Here is an 18,559-nt window from a genome sequence, read left to right on the forward strand (position 1 = left end):
GAGGGCTACAGGATAATCTCAGGGTTGGGTTGCTTGTTAGGTTGGCCAGGAGGCCCCTGTCCTTCATTTCCACTTCCTTCAGGGATTTGGTTTTTCCCTCACTGAGGAGGATGGGTAATTTCCTGTTACTGTGTTTTAATGTTTCATTACTGTGTTTTAAAGTTTCATTCCATGTAACTTGAAGTCTTTTAACTTTTCTTAAGGTTCACCTGAAGTTGGAATAACTGGGCAAGTGCTAGAAAACTTACCCCCCATTGGAGTGTTTTGGGATATTGAGAACTGCTCTGTTCCCTCTGGCCGATCAGCTACTACTGTTGTCCAGAGAATCCGTGAAAAGTTTTTTAAAGGGCACAGAGAAGCAGAATTCATCTGTGTGTGTGACATCAGCAAAGAAAACAAAGAAGTTATTCAAGAGCTGAATAATTGCCAGGTAAGAAATTGGTTTTTTTTCTTTTTAATTTTTAATCTGCTATGATAACAGCATAATGAGCCTGCAATTGTGCTTAATTTCAAATAAATTAGAAGATTATTCTGTAAGTGCTAGAAAGCATTGACTTTTGTTTGATCTTCCAGTAATGCTTCCTATTTTTTTTGTTTTGTTGGTATAAGAGTTAACCTGTGTGTTGCTTCTGGTAGTTTACATGGCTGTTCTGTGAATCTAAGTCCCCTTTACCTGTGTGTTGTCTATGAATCTAAAGCTTTGGGAAGGGAACTGGCTAATTTAAGATCACGTGGCAGTAAACAAAAGAGATAGCATTTAAACCCAGGTTTCCAGACCCTCACATTTGTGCTATGAAACTGGAACTAGAATTTGACTCTTTTATTGTATGTGTGACAATCCTAGGGCTTGAACTCAGGGTCTGGGTGCTATCCTTCAGCTTTTTTTGCTCAAGGATAGTGCTTTACCACTTGAACCAAAGCTCCACTTCTGACCTTTTTGAAATTCATTGGAGATAAGAGTGTCATGGACTTTCCTGGCTGGGCTGGCTTCAAACCACAATCCCCAGATCTCAGCCTCCTGAGTATCTAGGATTGCAGGCGTGAGCCACCAATGCCCAGCTAGAACTTAACTCTTAAATAAGGAATCATGTTGACATCCCAAAATCCTGTGGTATATTACATGTGGCTGAAGCATCTCTCAAAATAAGCCTGTCTTTGCTTTGGAAATGTGTATGAGCCTGGTTATTTCATCGGAATGAATGCGTTTGGCTACCTCATAGGTTTACTCCTTCCTCCCCCTCCAGATCTCAAGAGCCACAAATGGATAGCATAGACAAATGACATAGAGTACAACCCACACTGTACCTTAATCATACAATTGCTCCCACCATCTCCAAATTGTGGGCAAAAGTGTTAGGGAAATTTAGTGACTTGAAACTTCCTTTTCCCTGCCTATTTTCTGAAAAGCAAATTAGAGGCGAGAGCAGGCACAGTAATGGGTCCACGTAATTCATCTGTAGAATCAGTTTTGAAATTACTAAGATCCAGCTGTAATTGTTTATTCCAACAATAATAGAAGAGTTTCTTTTCTCTAGAATTATCTGGTAGGTGCCAGGTATATTGGTAATCCCAGCACTCAGGAGACTGAGGCAGGAGGGCCTTGAACATAGCAAGACCCCATCTCAAACAGACAAGCAGATATAATTATCCACCCATCTGTGGCCAGAGTGTTCAGCGATATTCTAATTGTGGCTCTTACCATAAATGAATGCAGGTGACCGTTGCTCACATCAATGCTACTGCGAAGAATGCTGCGGATGATAAACTCCGTCAGAGTCTCCGAAGGTTTGCAAATACTCACACTGCTCCTGCCACTGTGGTTCTTGTGTCCAGTAAGTGTGCCGATATCTGATTTCCACTACTCACTGTGGGAATGGTTGTAAAGGCAAGATATATTCCCTAGAGGCTGAAATGCACAGGACATGCTGGTGATTATGATTGAGAATTGTTTACAAAAGGAAAATGGAGTCTTTGAGAATTTTTGTATTTTTTCTTGGGCATGTGATCTTTTTTTTGGCCAGTCCTGGGGCTTGAACTCAGGACCTGAGCACTAGCCCTGAGCTTCTTTTGCTTAAGGCTAGCAATCTATCACTTGACCCACAGCACCACTTCTGGCTTGTTCTTTGTATGTGGTACTGAGGAATCAAACCCAAGGCTTTCATGCATGCTAGGCAAGCAGTCTACCACTGAGCCACCTTCCCAGCCCCATCATGTGAACTCTTGCCAGGCCAAGTTTATGAAAGAGAATTGGATGCTTTATTTTCCTGGGCTGAGTATTACTAACAACAACAAAAAAAAAAAGCGAGATGAGCACTTTCCAGACTTGAGTTTCTCCAGCCTGTTATTTCCCTCTAATGCTAATACTAATTTCCATGGAATTAGTGACTTCTGTCTAGGCGTGTGCTGTCACATCTACCACATGAATGCTGCCAGGAAGTGCGCTCCTGTACCAGAAGAGAGGGAAGCACCTTTGAGTCCCCCCTGACCCTTCCTTTCTTCCCTCTCAGCAGGCTTCGCTGTGGTTGTGTGTCTTGGTTGGGTGTTTCTAATGTGGGGAACGGGGGTGGGCTGTGTCTTCCAGCTGATGTCAACTTCGCACTGGAGCTCAGTGACCTGAGACACAGGCATGGTTTCCACATCATTTTGGTGCATAAGAACCAGGCCTCGGAAGCACTGCTGCACCATGCTAACGAGCTGATCAGATTTGAAGAGTTCATTTCTGACTTGCCTCCCCGGTTGCCACTAAAGATGCCAGTAAGTAGATTCTCACTATCCTTTGCCTGTTTCTAGAGATAAGAGTCTCGAAGCTGAGGGACAGCCATTACCCAAGGCGGGGAAGCCTGTTCCTTGTCCGATGCTGGTTGGCTTCTGATAGGAGGCTTGGGAACCCTTACTTCTGCTCATACACATCTACAGAATGGAGATATGTGGACTGGCCCTTTTCGGTTCTCAAATAATCTCAGAGCATTGGCCCATCACCTGCCCTGTCTCCAGAGCTGGCAGCGGTTTATCTCACTGGGTGAAGAATTGTTGTCTTTGCTCTCAAGTGTTAACAGGTAGAGAACATGATGAAAGTTCACACATCCTTATGTTGGGCATCAAGTAAATTATAATGATACACTCTTAACTTATTGGGTCCATAAGCCCTATCGGCCTCCGAGACTGGATTTCATGGACAGCCTTGTCATGCATAGAGCAGTGAGGTTGTTGTTATGGCTGCATCTGCAGCCTGTTCAAGCCAGGGCCCAGAGGGACAGAACACCTCCTGGAGGAACAGCATTCTCTTAGGCTTGAGTGGGAAAAGCATGTTGAGGCAGTGCTGAGCTGGGCTTATTTTTGGAGTACACGCATAACGCTTGAGTTAGCCATACTCCTGTGCAAGAGGAGCTGTTGTGTGGATGATCCAGGAGAGTGGACAGTTCTGCAGGTTAACTGCAGTCTGACCACTGAGTTACAGGTGCATCTTAGAAATGATTTCATTGGGAAAACATTGAGAAGGGCGGCACAGGAGAGCCTTCTAATTCAGGCTCTCCCTGCTACTCTGATGGCGCCTAGAGGTCTGGAATGTGGCCCAATAGAAAGCACAAGCCGTAGCCAGTTCTCATTGAGGATCTTGGGCCCTGCAGGTCCCCTGAGCCTCTCCCTAACTCACCCTTGTCCATACCCACTAGTTGTAGTCAAGGCTTTTAAACTGCATTTCCTTCTGTGCACTTGTGTTTCATACTCTTTCCTAGCTTTGAAGGCCATTAAATCAATTGTGGTGTAAGCTTTCCCACTTTGCAAGTCCTTACTTTTTGGTCTTCCTATTCTTTTTTTTTTTTTTTTTTTTTTTTGGGTCCGGTCGTGGGGCCTGAACTCTGGGCCTGGGCACTGTCCCTCAGCTCTTCAGCTCAAGGCTAGCGCTCTACCTCTTGAGCCACAGCGCCACTTCCGGCTTTTTTGTTTTTGCTTATGTGGTGCTGAGGAATCGAACCCAGGGCCTCAGGCATGCAAGGCAAGTGCTCTACCACTGAGCCACCTTCCCAGCCCCTGGTCTTCCTATTCTTATTCACCAGTCATAAGTAAAAATACATTTTCTTCTTTTATGTCCTTCAGTCTGTCACTGTAAAAAATTATACCTCCATTGGCTCTGCGTGGGTCTTGAGTCCCAGGTGTAACAGCAGCAGTGAGATTTGGTCAGCACCCCTCACATAAAAGGGAAAGCCTCTGATTAAAAAAAGTAGTGTGTTCTTTGTGAGAACAGCAAAAAGCAGGATGTGGGCATGTGGAAAGGGAAAACTGCAGCCCTGCCCTGCCCTGCCCTGCCCTGCCCATTGTTAACATTGTGGTAATGTCCTTGAGATCTCAGATGGGCAGTTAAAAAGTCATGTCACCTGTGTAATGTTCTGTGGATTTTTCTTAGGGGTCTCTATTACACTGTACATATTAAGCTTTATGACAGTGACATACATAATATATTTTGATCATTTTTATCTCCACATCCTGTGTGTGTGTGTGTGTGTGTGTGTGTGTGTGTGTGTGCGCGCACGCGTGTGCGTGCAAATACTGGGGCTTGAACTCGGAGTTGTAGGCTTTCATTTGGCTTTTCTGCTCAAGCTGGTGTTCTACCACTTGAATCACAGCTACACTTTGGCTTTTTGAGGTGGTCAATTGGAGGTAACGGTCTCTTGGCTTTCTCTGCCCACACTGGCTTTGAAGCACAATTCTTAGATCTCAACTTCCTGAGTAGCTAGGATTACAAATGTCAATCACTGGCACCAGGCATCCTCTCCTCTCCCTCCAGTGTTTGAACTCAGGGCTTCAAGCTTGCTCAGGCTGCTTACTAGGTTAGTGGTCTACTACTTAAACCAGGGCCCAAGCCCGGCTTTTTATTTATTTATTTATTATATTGGAAATGGAGACTTTTCTGCCTAGGCTGGCCTCAAATCATGATCCTCTGGGTCTCAGCCTCTTAAATGTCTAGAATTATAGGCACAGGCCACTGGTACCCAACCATGTTCTCTTTTTTAAACTTAATTCATATAGCTTGGATTTATTTTTGTTAGTGTGTGCATACATGTTTTATATATATTGATGTAAGCACTACATTTAAAAAGCAGAGTGTTAACATACTTTTGTAGCTAGTCTTTCTCATAATTCAGTCATAATTCATGTTTCTCATAATTCGTGTTATTGGCCATTTTGTTTCTACCCAGTTTTCACTATCTCCAGCAATTTGACCGTATCATCTGAGTTTCCAGGCTAATGGTTTGGAGGATAAGTTTTAAGGTGTGATGGTGGGAGTCAGAATTTTTGTTGACAGCATCTATGTTGTCTTCTAGGTAGATGGCATTGAGTTGTACAGTCAAGTGTCTTTTTATTTGTGTGTATGTGTGGTACTCGGGATTAAACTCAGGGCCTCAAACTTGCTAGGCAAGTGCTCTACCACTTGAACCTTCCACCCTTTTTTGCACTATTGTTTTCTAGGTAGGGTCTTGCTTTATGCTCAGTTGCTCTGGGCTGTCATCTTCCCATCATCCCTGTGTCACTGGACATGATAGATGCATGCCTCCGTGCCCAGTCATTGGTTTACATGGCGTCTTGAGAACTTTTATGTCCAAGCTGGCAAATGTCTATTTTTCACATTTGCCTACCTAAGAGTTGCCTGAAGCTAGCCTTCTGATTCATCATTAGTGGGCCTTCGGGTGACACTGTTTCCTCTGCATTAGCAGTGCCACACTCTGCTGTACGTGTATAACCTCCCGGCAAACAAGGATGGTAAGAGCATCAGCAACAGGCTCCGGCGCCTGTCTGACAATTGTGGTGGGAAAGTGCTGAGCATCACAGGCTGCAGCGCCATTCTCCGCTTCATAAACCAAGACAGCGCCGAGCGTGCGCAGAAGCGCATGGAAAATGAAGATGTCTTTGGCAATCGGATCATTGTGTCATTTACCCCAAAACATAGAGAACTCTGTGAAGCAAAGAGTTCGAACACAGTTGCTGATAAAGTGAAGTCTCCCAAAAAGCTTAAGAATCAAAAACTGTGCCTCATCAAAGAAGCAAGTGAACAACCTTCCAGTGCCAAAACCACGCCTGGGAAAGGGTCGCAGGCACACTCTGGATCTGCTACAAAAAACGCCCATGTGAAAAGTTTACAGGTAATTCGGAGACCTCTCACCTTCTGAGACTGACAGCAGGTTTGGGTTCTGATTCCGTGTCTTGAGTGCCTGCTGGCATTTGGTATGTCCTGTTTGCACTTCAGTCTGGGCCAACTGCAATGTCCTGTTCCTTGCATGTTCAACCCATTTTCCTGGTGTCATCTCAGGAGCTGTGCCGCGCAGAGTCCAAGGCGGGCCACCGGAACAGTGAGCACCAGCCCGCTGGGAGGCTGGCCGTTGTGCCCCAACCCACTGCGAAAACCCCAGGAGCGGCAGAACCTCCTCACAGAGGCAGCCACAAGTACGTACCCCACATTACTCTTCCTGTGTATGACAGCTGTGGCTTTCAGGTAATTGCACACATGAGCCCTCTTCTCTTTTCCCTCATGTTAGGAAAGAGAGCCTTAGTGCCCGGAGTGTCAGCAGTTCTCCTGTAGAGAAGAAAGAGAAAGACCAGATGGTCTTTCAAGTGAGCTACCCATCTGCCTTCAGCAAGCTGATTGTGTCAAGGCAAGTCTCTCCTCTTCTTACTTCTCGGTCTTGCGCTTCAGCCTCCTGACCCGAGAGTGGTTACTCAAGAGATAGGCTTGAGAAACAGCTTGCTTGTTTCCGAATAATTGGCAGGGAACAACGTAAATCCCTGCTCACCATTCCCCTTCCTCAGGTTTCCAGAGCTACGTTGAAGGACAGTGCTTCTCACCACTCATTTCTCCTCCACTCTGAACCTTGGTAAACAGAGGTCAGAGGACATCATCACCCTCACGTGGAACAATGCCCAAAGTAGAAAGTTAATTCATCAAGCTCTTTAATTTCTCTCTTTAACTTCAATCCAGTGAGAGCATTTCCTATTAAATAATCTGTTGGTCATTAATAAGGAGTCAACAGACTTTAGACAGTACATCTCAATTAGTAGATTATCAAGGTGGAAAGACATTTCTATATACAGCTTTCAAACAAAGCCTGATAATGAAACCATTGTGTGTGTTTTTGGCAGGAGTATGTCTCCAAACCTTTTAAACAGAGCCTCTCCGCTTGCTTTCAATGTTGCCAACTCCAGCAGCGGAGCCGACTGCCTGGACCCATTTGCAAACGGTGCTGACATCCAGGTCAGCAACATAGACTACCGGCTGTCCCGGAAGGAGCTCCAGCAGCTCATCCAGGAGGCGTTTTCTAGGCATGGCAAGGTACCTTCCACTCTTGCTCCTGCTTCTTTTATCCTTTGGCAGACTAGAGAAATGCATTTGAAGGAGGTGACCACAGCCAGGATGTACATGGCACTGGGCCATGTCCAGCCCATAAGCCATAGCCCTCAGAGCAAGAAAGCTCCCAGTGAGCTGTTCTTAGCAACTTAAATGACACTTTGGGTTTTTTTGGAGGTGGGGAGGAAGAGGGAATACAGAAAAAATAATTGAAAAGGATGCTGACTAATTTTGTTTCTATTCTAATTTGTATGACCACATTCCTAGTTGTAGTTTGCTAGCAGATGCACCTCTCTCACAAACTTGGAGTTTTGTAGGTCTGGAGAAGACCCAGAGACAGGTAGAGCAGGCAGGACCATGCCTCTGAAGGTCATCTCAGCCCTGTCACCTGGGATCTGGTTGGCAGAGAGTCAGACAAGTATCTTCCCACAAACTCTGAACATGATCCTTAGCGGTTCAGTTTCACAATGTCATCATGTTCTCCTTTGCCCTGTTGTAGGTGAAGAGTGTGGAGCTCAGCCCCCATACTGATTATCAGCTCAAGGCCATTGTCCAGATGGAAAATTTGCAAGAAGCAATCTGTGCAGTGAATAGCCTCCACAGGTATAAGATAGGAAGCAAGAAGATCCTGGTCTCACTTGCCACGGGAGCTGCTAATAAATCACTGTCTTTACTGAGGTAAAAAAAAAAACCCACAAAAACCCAAGTCATTTCTTTCAGGAGCTAACATTTGACCCACAAACAGTTTGGGAAATTAAAAAGTAGATTCTGTCCTATGTTACCAGCCCTCTGTGGTGATGGCATCTGGAGCAGGGGCTGTTCAGTTGGCAGCACTAGAGATAAGCCACTGGACCTTTGTGTGAGTCATTAATCAAAGGCAGACACACACAGCTTGAAGAGACAGGCTCTGGGAGTAAAGTAGCATGCCAAATATCCAGGACAGGTTCTAGACATAGTACAATGCCACCACAACAGATTACAAGCTTGGAAACTCTAATTGTCTTCAAGTAGCAGAAGGCGGATTTGTCTCTAAAGACTAGATCTATGAAGCTTGCAAGGGCTCCGATTGAGATCAGTCCTTAGTGTCAAGCAGACACCTAGCCCCTTCAGTCTTACTCATTACCAGCTGAGCCTTGTAACCCTCTGGCTTACTTCCTTACCAGGTTTGATATTTCTTTGGCTCTCTCCATCTCAGAGCTAGTAAAACAGGACTCGTTCCTGAATAATCGAGCAACTTTCCTCTAACTTTGTACTTCACAAAGATTTTAAATTTTGAGTGTTTTTTTCCCTTAGAATAAAAATAATACTCAATATTGAAAATTGAAAAACGTAAATGGGAAAATCATCCTTATTCCTGTGGCTACGAGCTATTAGCACTTAAGAGCTGGTTTTATTTGCTTTGTGTATATTTTTCCCATTGCATTTTTTTGGTATCTTTAAAAAAAGCCACTCAAAAACCTTAGTTGAAACTGTACTGTATTCAGTTATGTGGCTGGTTATGTATATGAGATTTCCAACCCCTTACATCTGCCCTATAAAGCAAGTGGTGGCAGGAGATGTATTTTTCTGTGAGGAGCCCATAGCTTCCTGCTGCACAGGCATGGAAAGTCCTATGATTGAGTCTGATAGGAATCCTTGAGTGTGACATCTTTCATTGGCTTGTCCCCAAAGCCCTTTTTTAAAATGTTTCTAGAGAATAAATTCTCATGTAGCAGAATTTGCGATGTGCCGTGTTAAATTTTCATACTGTAAAGGAAACGGTCTGTCTCTAATTAAATGTTCTCTTACAGTGCAGAAACAATATCCATCCTTCAGGATGCTCCTGCCTGCTGTTTGCCACTTTTTAAATTCACGGATCTCTATGAAAAGAAGTAAGTGAGGTTGGTTGTTCCTATGTCCAGCGGCCCATTTCCATGCATGAGATATGGAAGAAATGGTTGTTATCATTACTCTTTCTTTCTTTCTTTCTTTCTTTCTTTCTTTCTTTCTTTCTTTCTTTCTTTCTTTCTTTCTCTTTCTTTCTTTCTTTCCTTTTCTTTTCTTTTCTTTCTTTTTTTGGAGCCAGTCCTGGGGCTTGAACTTGGGACCTAGGCACTGTCCTTGAGCCTTTGTGCTCAAGGCTAGTACTCTACCACCTGAGCCATGGCTTCACTTCTGGCTTTTTGATGGTTACTTGGAAATATAAGTCTTGTGGACTCTTGGCTCATGGACTTGCCTGCCTGGGGTTGACTTTGAACCACAGTGCTCAAATCTTACTTCTTGAGTAGCTAGGATTACAAGCATGAGCCACCAGTGCCCGGCACTGTGGATTTTTGTTTGTTTCCACACATGTGCGCGCACAAGTTGTACAAGGAGATTTCACTTAGACGTTTCTGTATATCATACAGTATACCTTAGACTCACAGGTCTGTGACACTTCACAGGTGGTAGACAGCTGGCAGATGTCATGGAATGATAGAAATGTAGAGCTGGGTGGGCTTGGCCCTTATCCCCAAGGAGCTTACTGGAAGGAAAGGGAAAACATGTTTTTCTGTAAGTCTTCTGTAAGTCAAAGAAAAGAGACACTGAAAAGGAGGAGCAAGGAGGAGGAGAAGATGCTCTGAGGATGCATAGGAAGGAAAATTAAGAGTGGGACCACTTTTCTCTGAGTGGTAGATAGAGTTGTGGAGATGAGAACTGTCCATCACAAAGACTTTCCTAGCAGCAGGAGTGACTGAGGTGACCTGAGCCAAGAGGGAAGGAGACAAGAGCGGAGTGCTACTCCAGACCCCGCTCTGAGCAGGTGCTGTAGGAAGAGAAAGAAGGAGGTGCCACCCCACTTCCAAGCGCAGTGGAACTGGAGTGTATGACCAGAGCTGTGGGACTGGTGGTCAGCGGTGGGAGGGTACAGGTCGAGGTTTGCCGCTCATGGCTGGAAGACAGTGGGACAGTCCACAAGAAGTAGGAACTGAAGCCTGAATATGAGAAATGAGTACCGGATTTGGATTTTAGACAAATCCCAAAAGTTCTCAGGGCCTTTGGGTAGCTGCCCATTGACAGACCCCTTGGGAGAAAAATCCAAGGTACGTAAAACAGCAACTTGCCTGAAGGGGATGGTGCTGGAACTGAGAGTGTGTCAGGCCTGTGGGGAGGGGAGGGGCCAAGGAAAGTGGGTGTGGTTTGTTTGCCACTGAGGTGGAATTCAAGTCATCCTCCAGAGCCTGGGCCTTTAGGCCTTGCAGCTTCAGACAGGACAGATTCAAATCTGGGGCTTGGTGAGCAGTCAAGAAGGCTGTGGTCTTGCAGCAGCAGAACAGATGAGGGCTGCTGCACAGCTGAAACTTGGGTTCTGAGACTAGACCACGGGGCTTGGGAAATCGAGTACACAGGCATTTTTTTTGGGGGGGGTAGGGGGTGCTGCATTGACAGCAGTTCACAGCAGGTAGTGTACATCTCAGAAACTCAGGTGAGGATCTGGACAGACACTGGCAGATATAGGGGAGACTGCCAAACGCTGTGGCTCTTATGCCAGTTAGACAGCGGTGCAGCGCCACCAGGGAGCACCAAGCATCGCCCACTCCGCAGCACATGAATTTGTGGATAGTAAGATAGTCCAGTTTTATTTTTATTTTTTCCTTTGCAGTGCTCGAGTTTGAACTCAGGGCCTCATGTTCGTTTAGCTGAACACTTATCACCTGAGCCACGCCCCCAGCCCTTTGTTTAACTTTTGTTACTTTTCAAGTTGAGTCTCATGTTTTTGCTCAGGGCCAGCCTCAAGAGAGTGATCCTCCTACCTATGGGCTTTCTGTATATCTTGGGTCATAGGCTTATGCCACCAGGTCCAGTTTATTGATTGAGATGAAGTCTTGCTAACTTTGTTCTCAGGGCTGGCCTAGGACCTCTATTCTTTAATTCTCTGCTTCCTGGATGGCCAATAATAAAAATGTGAGCCACCATGCCTACTGAGCCACTATGCCCAACTTCATTTTACACTTTTGTTGTTGTTCGTCATGGGGCTTAAACTCACGGCCTGTGTGCTGTCCCTGAGCTCTTTTTGATAAAGGCTATTGCTCTTCCACTTTGAGCCACACCTCCATGCCTGATTTTCTGGTGGTTAATTGGAGATAAGAGTCTCACAGACTTTCCTGCCTGGGCTGGTTTTTAACCTCAATCCTCAGATCTCAACCTTCTGAGTAGCTGGGATTACAGGCCTGAGCCACTGGCGCCCAGCTCCTTTTACTTTTTAAGAGAGAAAAGGCATGCTTTTTATTTCAACAAAACAGGTGTTTCTGTGCAACCAAAGAAAAACATCCTAAGTTTATCTTCCTCCTTCCCCCCTTTTGTTTGTAGGTTTGGACACAAGTTGAATGTGTCAGATTTGTATAAGTTAACAGACACAGTTGCAGTCCGGGAACAGGGAAGTGGGCGGCTGGTGTGTCTCTTGCCCAGCAGTCAGGCCCGCCAGAGCCCCCTGGGGTCTTCCCAGTCTCATGATGGCTCCTCCACAAACTGCAGCCCAATTATATTTGAGGAGTTGGAGTATCATGAGCCTGTCTGCAGACGGCATTGCTCGAATAAGGACTTCAGGTATGTCCTCCCGAAGTGCTCCTTTCGTAGGCTGTGTGACATCTGTTCATTACCTGTGAACATGGAAACCCCAGGCAATATCAGTGGCTGCTCTGTTCTCTCTTCTTCAGTGAACATGAATTCGATCCAGACTCCTACAAGATTCCTTTTGTGATTCTGTCTTTGAAAACATTTGCACCCCAAGTTCATAGTCTTCTGCAGACCCATGAGGGCACTGTGCCTTTGTTAAGGTGAGTGCTGTTGTCAGGAAGTCATCTACTCTGGTACGCTGGGCCAGGGGGCAGGCAGGGGGACACTGGGCCTCACATTACCCTCCCTGCAGCCCGAGCCCCTCTGGAATGGGATCCGGCCACTTGGTGTTCAACAGGCGCACTTGCCTGTGTGCTAGATGTCTCCACTGAACACCAGTACAGTGATGTCTTCTCCATGAGAAAGGGAAGCATTACGCATGCCTAATAGAAATCTGCACGGACTGATTGCTCAGCTCAGCTACTTAAGAGACAAGAACTCTCCAAATGTACATTTACTTACTCTCTGGCCACAGTAGTAAGGCATGTTGCCCTTACCACCCCAAAAGGCAAAAGTGGGAGAGAAACTGACCTGGAGCCCTGTCCCCATTACTTAAGCTCCTCTGTTTAGAGCAGTGCCCAGGAATCCTGGCTCCAAGGCCAGTGCCACAGCCTCCCCCTCCAAACCCAGACCCATTTCAGCTGAGGTTACTTCTTAAGGGTTCTGATAACAAGGACCATGTGGCATGTACTTTGCTTTTCCACCAAACCTTAACCATTTGCCCTCTTTAGCTTTGCAGAGTGCTATGCTGCAGAGTTTGGAGACCTAGAAGTAGTGCGGGCGAGCCACGGGGGTGTCCCCTTAGAGCACTTCATCACCTGCATCCCAGGTGTGAACATCACCACTGCCCAGAATGGCATCAAGGTGGTCAAGTGGATTCACAACAAGCCCCCACCCCCCAATGCTGGTAGGTGGTACCGTTTAAAATGGCAATGCATTTGCCAAGTGTGAAAATAACCCTGCTGTCTTTTCTCATCTTCAAAAACTCTTCAAACTATAGAGGGTTTGGCAGAACCAAATCAGTATAAATTATGCAAAACACTTAAAATCCAAATTTCAGTTGTCCATCTCTTTAGCTACCTTGTTTTGTGAGGCTTTTGTTTGATTTACTTTTATTTATTTATTATTTTTTATTTTTTATTTTTTGGGTCCGCCAGTTGTGGGGCCTGAACTCTGGGCCTGGGCGCTGTCCCTCAGCTCTTCACCTCAAGGCTAACACTCTACCACTTGAGCCATAGCACCACTTCTGGCTTTTTTTTTTTTTTCTGCTTATATGGTACTGAGGAATCGAACCCAGGGCCTCATGCATGCAAGGCAAGCACTCTACCACTGAGCCACTTTCTCAGCCCCTGATTTACTTTTAAAAATAATCTCAGAGCCAGGCACTGATAGTTCACAGCTATAAGCCTAGCTACTCAGGAGGCTGAGATCTAAGGTCACAGTTCAAAGCCAGCCTGCTGACTTTATCTCCAATAAACTAAAAAAAAAAGCTGGAAGTGGAACTGTGTGGCTCAAATGGTAGAGCCATTGGATTAGAGATGCGAGCTACTGGTGCCTAGCTGATTGTTTTTGTTTTGTTAATTTGAGACAAGGTATTTGTCACTGTGTAGTCCAGGTTGGTGTTAAACTCATGGTCCCTTCTGCCTCTGCCTCCCTACTGTCGGGATTACTATGACATTGCTTTCCATAGTTTTCTGGGTGATATTTTTCAGCTCCACTGTGGGTTAATTATGGTTAATTGTGTTCTTACAACTTACCTTCCCGATGACCCATTTATATTTTGGCTCTGTGGGAAGTCTCTTCTCTATGTCTGAGCTCACATGGATCTTGGCAATAGTATCGAAACTAAGAAATCCCTGTGTAATCGTCACTTCCGCTGTAAGTCATACTGGGATGAACTATGCTTTACGCTCACACCTTGCCTTGGGGAATTTCATGGAAGTGGCTTGGCAGTAAACGATGTGGTTCTCTGGTATCTGAGGATAGAGTCTGCGCTGTGAAGTGTTCGGGGTTGAATTTAAACTTGAAACAGCTTCATGGCCTTCCTTTAAGCTGATGGAACCCTACTTCACATTGATGCATGTTCTTTCTCTCCCTAGACCCTTGGCTCCTGCGATCTAAAAGTCCTGTAGGGAACCCACAGCTGATCCAGTTCAGTAGAGAAGTCATTGACTTACTGAAGAACCAGCCATCTTGTGTCATACCCATCAGTAATTTCATCCCGTCTTACCACCACCATTTTGCAAAGCAGTGCCGCGTTTCAGACTATGGCTACTCCAAGCTGATCGAGTTGTTAGAAGCAGTGCCTCACGTGCTGCAGGTAATCAAGGCCAACGGGTTCTTTGTGTAAAGATGGACATTCCTCCCTGACTTTGGCTGCCTCTGTGAAAGAAACAAGCCCGGTACTAACCTGATTCCTAAGAAATCAGCTCTGAGCTACACATCCCATAAACGCTTTTTTCAGAGTATAGGAAACCTACACAAGCTGGCTTCTCAATTTTTCTGGAAGCTACAAGCTTCCAGCTTCCTTACAGAAAGTCCTGAGAGGCCTGTGGAATATTTTCCCTCTCATCTCTGTACGTTCCTTTCTTCTAGCACAGTTCACCCTAGAACTGTTCACTGTCACGCAGGAGTGTCTGTGAATGTCCACATGTTTACACAGTGGTTCCTACGTTGCATCAAGACCTTAGCCATTCATCTCCGTGAACTGAACATTAGTTCCTGGGCTACAGCCAAGCGTTGTATCCTATGAAGCCCTCCCTATTAGCTTTGCCTACAGGCAGTGCTAGAGCAGTTTCCTGCTTGTAAAAGAGGCTTTTACTCTTTTAGAGTAAAAATTAGTCACCCAGACTGCTGATGTACTTTGCTTCTCTGCACTTAGGATTATTTGAAAGCAGGTATGTAGTATGTAGGACTGAAGAAAGTAGCCCCAAGAAATTGGATCTTGTTCTTTCTGACTACTTTTTGTTGATGTATATGTTTGAAATCGCATCCATTATTCTCTGAGGGGAAAGGGAAAGAGATGGGTAATGAGAAAGTGTCTTCTGAAATCTTAGTCAGATGTCTGCTTTGCAGATTCTTGGCATGGGCTCCAAGCGTTTGCTGACCCTCACCCACAGAGCCCAGGTGAAGCGCTTCACTCAGGACTTGCTAAAACTTCTCAAATCCCAGGCCAGCAAGCAAGTTGTCGTGAGAGAATTCTCTCAGGCTTATCACTGGTGAGTTGGAGGGAAGGAGAAAAGCAAGTGTTTTTAAAGCCTTTCTCTTCTCCCCAGTTTTCAGTAGCATGTAACTTCTCTAGTTAGCACTCATTTGGAAAATTGCAGTTGCAGCAGCAGTGCTACTCCTTTATCCTTTCTTCGTTCAAACCTAGGTGTTTCTCCAAGGACTGGGATGTGACAGAATATGGTGTGTGTGAGTTGACTGACATCATAGCAGAGATTCCTGACACGGTCATCTGCTTGTCCCAGCAGGACAATGACACAGTGATTTGTATCCCCAAAAGAGGTGAGTGCCTTATATTCATAGTGGTCATAAAATGGGGTGCTTTCCCCGTCCCGTGCCACAGTTGCTGGAAAGCGCAGCTCCAAAGTTGCTGCTTGGCTGTGCAGAGCTCCTGTGCACTGTGGAGCGTCTTGAAGAGAGCACACTGACATCTCTATAGAGTCCGCTCAGGGGAAACTTTCTACAATGCCACCCCAGCCCATCTGAGGCTGTTTTTTTCCAGGGGAGAATGTTCGCAGAGCTATCACTTGTGTCTGCCATCTCAGCTCTGAGCTCGAGCTCATTGGGAGGAATGCTGGCTTTTTGTTGTTGCATCTTAGTGGTTCCCAGTCTGGGAGATAGGGAAGCCCAGCGACTGTGGCTCTGCTGTCGCTGACCATGGTCCTGAACCTGTGTTCTTCTGCAGCACATGTGGCTCAGGGTCATAGTGAGCCAGAGCTCAAGTCCGAAGTCCATCTTTTTCCAGTTCTCACTTAAAAGTTAATAGAAACAAAAATGAAAACTAAGCTAAGCACTCTCTCCTCTCTCCTTCCCTCCCCTCTGAAACTCATTTAACTGAAGACCACATGCATAAGTCAAATCCTGTAAATGACCAAAGTACAATTCCATGGGAACAACTTCTGGCTTACTTTATTAAGCACACAGATGTAAGGGGAGCAGGGGTGTAGAAGGCAAAGATGGAGTTTTGGGAGCTGACAAAAGACTTCCTACACGGTGGGTAGATGAGGACTGGCTGAGGATTTGTCTCTGTGTTGTTAAGAGCGTACCCAGGACGAAATAGAAAGGACCAAGCAGTTCTCCAAGGATGTTGTGGATCTGCTGCGGCACCAGCCCCACTTCCGCATGCCCTTCAACAAGTTCATCCCCTCCTACCACCACCACTTCGGCCGGCAGTGCAAACTCGCCTACTATGGCTTTACCAAACTACTTGAACTTTTTGAAGCCATACCTGATATTTTACAAGTAAGTGAAGAGATGACAGTCCTGTTTGCACTGTCCTAAACATTACATCTTGTTTATCATTTTCGGGATCTGTTTACCTGGAAAGTAGGGAATTATTTAAGAGTCTGACAGCCTAAAGTAATCCTGCCAGAAAAACTGTTAGGTTTTGGAGTTTTTAAGTACTAATGAAGGTAAATGTGCTGGGTTTTTTTCTTCAATAAAGAATCAGCTCTTCAGCTGGATGTGGTGGTTCATACCTCCAATCCCAGGAAAACTTTTGAGTTCAGCCTGGAAACATTGAGACCCTCCCCAGCCCATCTTTCCTTAAAAGAATTGTGTTCTTAGTGAGTACTGGAGAAAGGATGAGAGAGTTTTATGTCCTGAAATGGGTCTTTTCCTCAGGAGCCCTTATCAGATCCCTTCTGGGGTGTGAGGCTGAGCCCGTGAGGAAGCACAGATGCTTAGCTGCTGGTTTTCTGAGTAGGCCCTGTTTCTTTTCTTTTTTCTTTGATATTGGTGGTGGTGGTGGGGGGGGGTTGGTCAGTCATGGGGCCGGGCGCTGTCCCTGGTTTTGTTTTTCGAGGCAATGTCTCACTGTAACCCCAGCTGACCTTGAACTCTTGAAGCCCTCAAGCAGTCGATCTTCCTCTGCCTCAGCCTCCTGAGTGCTAGGATTGTAGGTGTGTGGTCCACACATGCTGTGTGTGGAATCAGATTTCTACTCTTGATTTTATTAGTATATTTGATGCTTAAAGTGCTTTTAGAGTTCCTGTCTTAGAATACAAATGACATCCTTGACTATCTTTTTTTTTTGGGGGGGGCGGATCCAGTCATTGTGCCTAAACTGGGCCTGGGCACTATCCCTCAGCTCTTCAGCTCAAGGCTAGCGCTCTACCACTTGAGCCACAGCGCCACTTCCGGCTTTTTTCTTTTTGTTTATGTGGTGCTGAGGAATCGAACCCAGGGCCTCATACATGCAAGGCAGGCGCTTTACCACTGAGCCACCTTCCAGCCCAGCCTTGACTATCTTAACCTCTGTGTGTATGAGTATGTGCATGTATGTAAACTTGGAGCTTCTTACTCTCTGCTTGTTCTTTTCCTGGGTGCTTTGCCACTCCAGATCAGCATTCTTACTGGCTTTTTTTTTTTTTTTTGTCAGTCATGGGGCTTGAATTCAGGGCCTGGGTGCTGTCCCTGAGCTTTTTTGCTCAAGGCTAGTGCTCTACCATTTAGAGCCATAGCACCATCTCCCATTTTTTTGGTGGTTAATCGGAGATAAGAATATCATTGCCTTTCCTGCCTGGCCTGGCTTTGAGCCTCGATCCTCAGATCTCAGCCTTCTGAGTAGCTAAGATTACACCCACTGACACCCAGCATTTTGCCAGCTGTTTGGATTTGTATGCTCAGGCCAGCCTGAGGTTCTCAGATCTCAGCCTCCTGAGTAGCTAGGGTTAAAGGTGTGAGCCCTCAGCACCTGGCTATAAGCATTTGTTTAGCAGTACTTTCAAGTTGTGCAGTCAATCTCCATAACCTTTTCATGTTGCCAAACGTCATCTCCATGCCTGTTAAACAACACTAACATACTTTACATCTGCATGCCCTTCACTTTCATGAACAATCATGATTCTCTATGTGTTTTCCAAGGTGTTAGAGTGTGGAGAAGAAAAGATCCTTACTTTGACGGAGGTGGAACGCTTCAAAGCTCTAGCTGCCCAGTTTGTTAAACTCCTGCGGTCCCAGAAAGATAACTGCCTTATGATGACAGACCTTCTTACAGAATATGCCAAAACGTTCGGGTATACGTTTCGTCTCCAAGACTATGATGTCAGTTCAGTTTCGGCTTTGACACAGAAGCTCTGCCATGTGGTCAAGGTAAACAGATTGCGCTTTCACAGACAAGTCCATGGCCTAGTGCTGATCTGCAGTGGGGTGTGCGATGTGCTTTAGCCTGCCTCTGCGTGCACCTTGCGCTGCTGGCTGTTGGTTCACAACCTGCTTGTGTGTCACCAGGACATCATGAGGTACTAGGACGTGGCTTGCCTAGCACTTGGGAGTTGTGATCTCCCTTCTGTGTGTTTATTAATGGCCAGTGTGAACTGAGGCAGGCAGTCCCCTGTTATTCCAGGGTGCATGTACTCACGT

At 45.7% G+C, this 18,559-nt stretch overlaps 1 protein-coding gene across 7 annotated transcripts in view; it reads left to right on the forward strand.

Annotated features, from left to right (window-relative positions):
- Window positions 1-18,559, forward strand: part of LOC138825605 (meiosis regulator and mRNA stability factor 1-like) — a 35,387-nt gene that overhangs the window by 7,991 nt on the left and 8,837 nt on the right. For 4 of the 7 annotated variants that reach the window (XM_070020294.1, XM_070020296.1, XM_070020298.1 and 1 more), the window contains 17 exons: window positions 204-430; window positions 1,715-1,832; window positions 2,582-2,754; window positions 5,709-6,137; window positions 6,305-6,438; window positions 6,531-6,647; window positions 7,132-7,321; window positions 7,836-8,014; window positions 9,127-9,207; window positions 11,666-11,902; window positions 12,013-12,132; window positions 12,703-12,878; window positions 14,071-14,291; window positions 15,047-15,189; window positions 15,345-15,478; window positions 16,236-16,438; window positions 18,062-18,289. In XM_070020294.1, the coding sequence (XP_069876395.1) occupies window positions 204-430; window positions 1,715-1,832; window positions 2,582-2,754; window positions 5,709-6,137; window positions 6,305-6,438; window positions 6,531-6,647; window positions 7,132-7,321; window positions 7,836-8,014; window positions 9,127-9,207; window positions 11,666-11,902; window positions 12,013-12,132; window positions 12,703-12,878; window positions 14,071-14,291; window positions 15,047-15,189; window positions 15,345-15,478; window positions 16,236-16,438; window positions 18,062-18,289 (3,110 nt within the window). The remainder of the gene's footprint in view (window positions 1-203; window positions 431-1,714; window positions 1,833-2,581; window positions 2,755-5,708; window positions 6,138-6,304; window positions 6,439-6,530; window positions 6,648-7,131; window positions 7,322-7,835; window positions 8,015-9,126; window positions 9,208-11,665; window positions 11,903-12,012; window positions 12,133-12,702; window positions 12,879-14,070; window positions 14,292-15,046; window positions 15,190-15,344; window positions 15,479-16,235; window positions 16,439-18,061; window positions 18,290-18,559) is intronic. The other 3 variants (XM_070020295.1, XM_070020301.1, XM_070020297.1) reach the window with 2 other exon arrangements.

Source organism: Dipodomys merriami, unplaced genomic scaffold (genome assembly GCF_024711535.1).
Source record: "Dipodomys merriami isolate MVZ:Mamm:240054 unplaced genomic scaffold, mDipMer1.0.p SCAF_138, whole genome shotgun sequence".
Classification (NCBI taxonomy): domain Eukaryota; kingdom Metazoa; phylum Chordata; class Mammalia; order Rodentia; family Heteromyidae; genus Dipodomys; species Dipodomys merriami.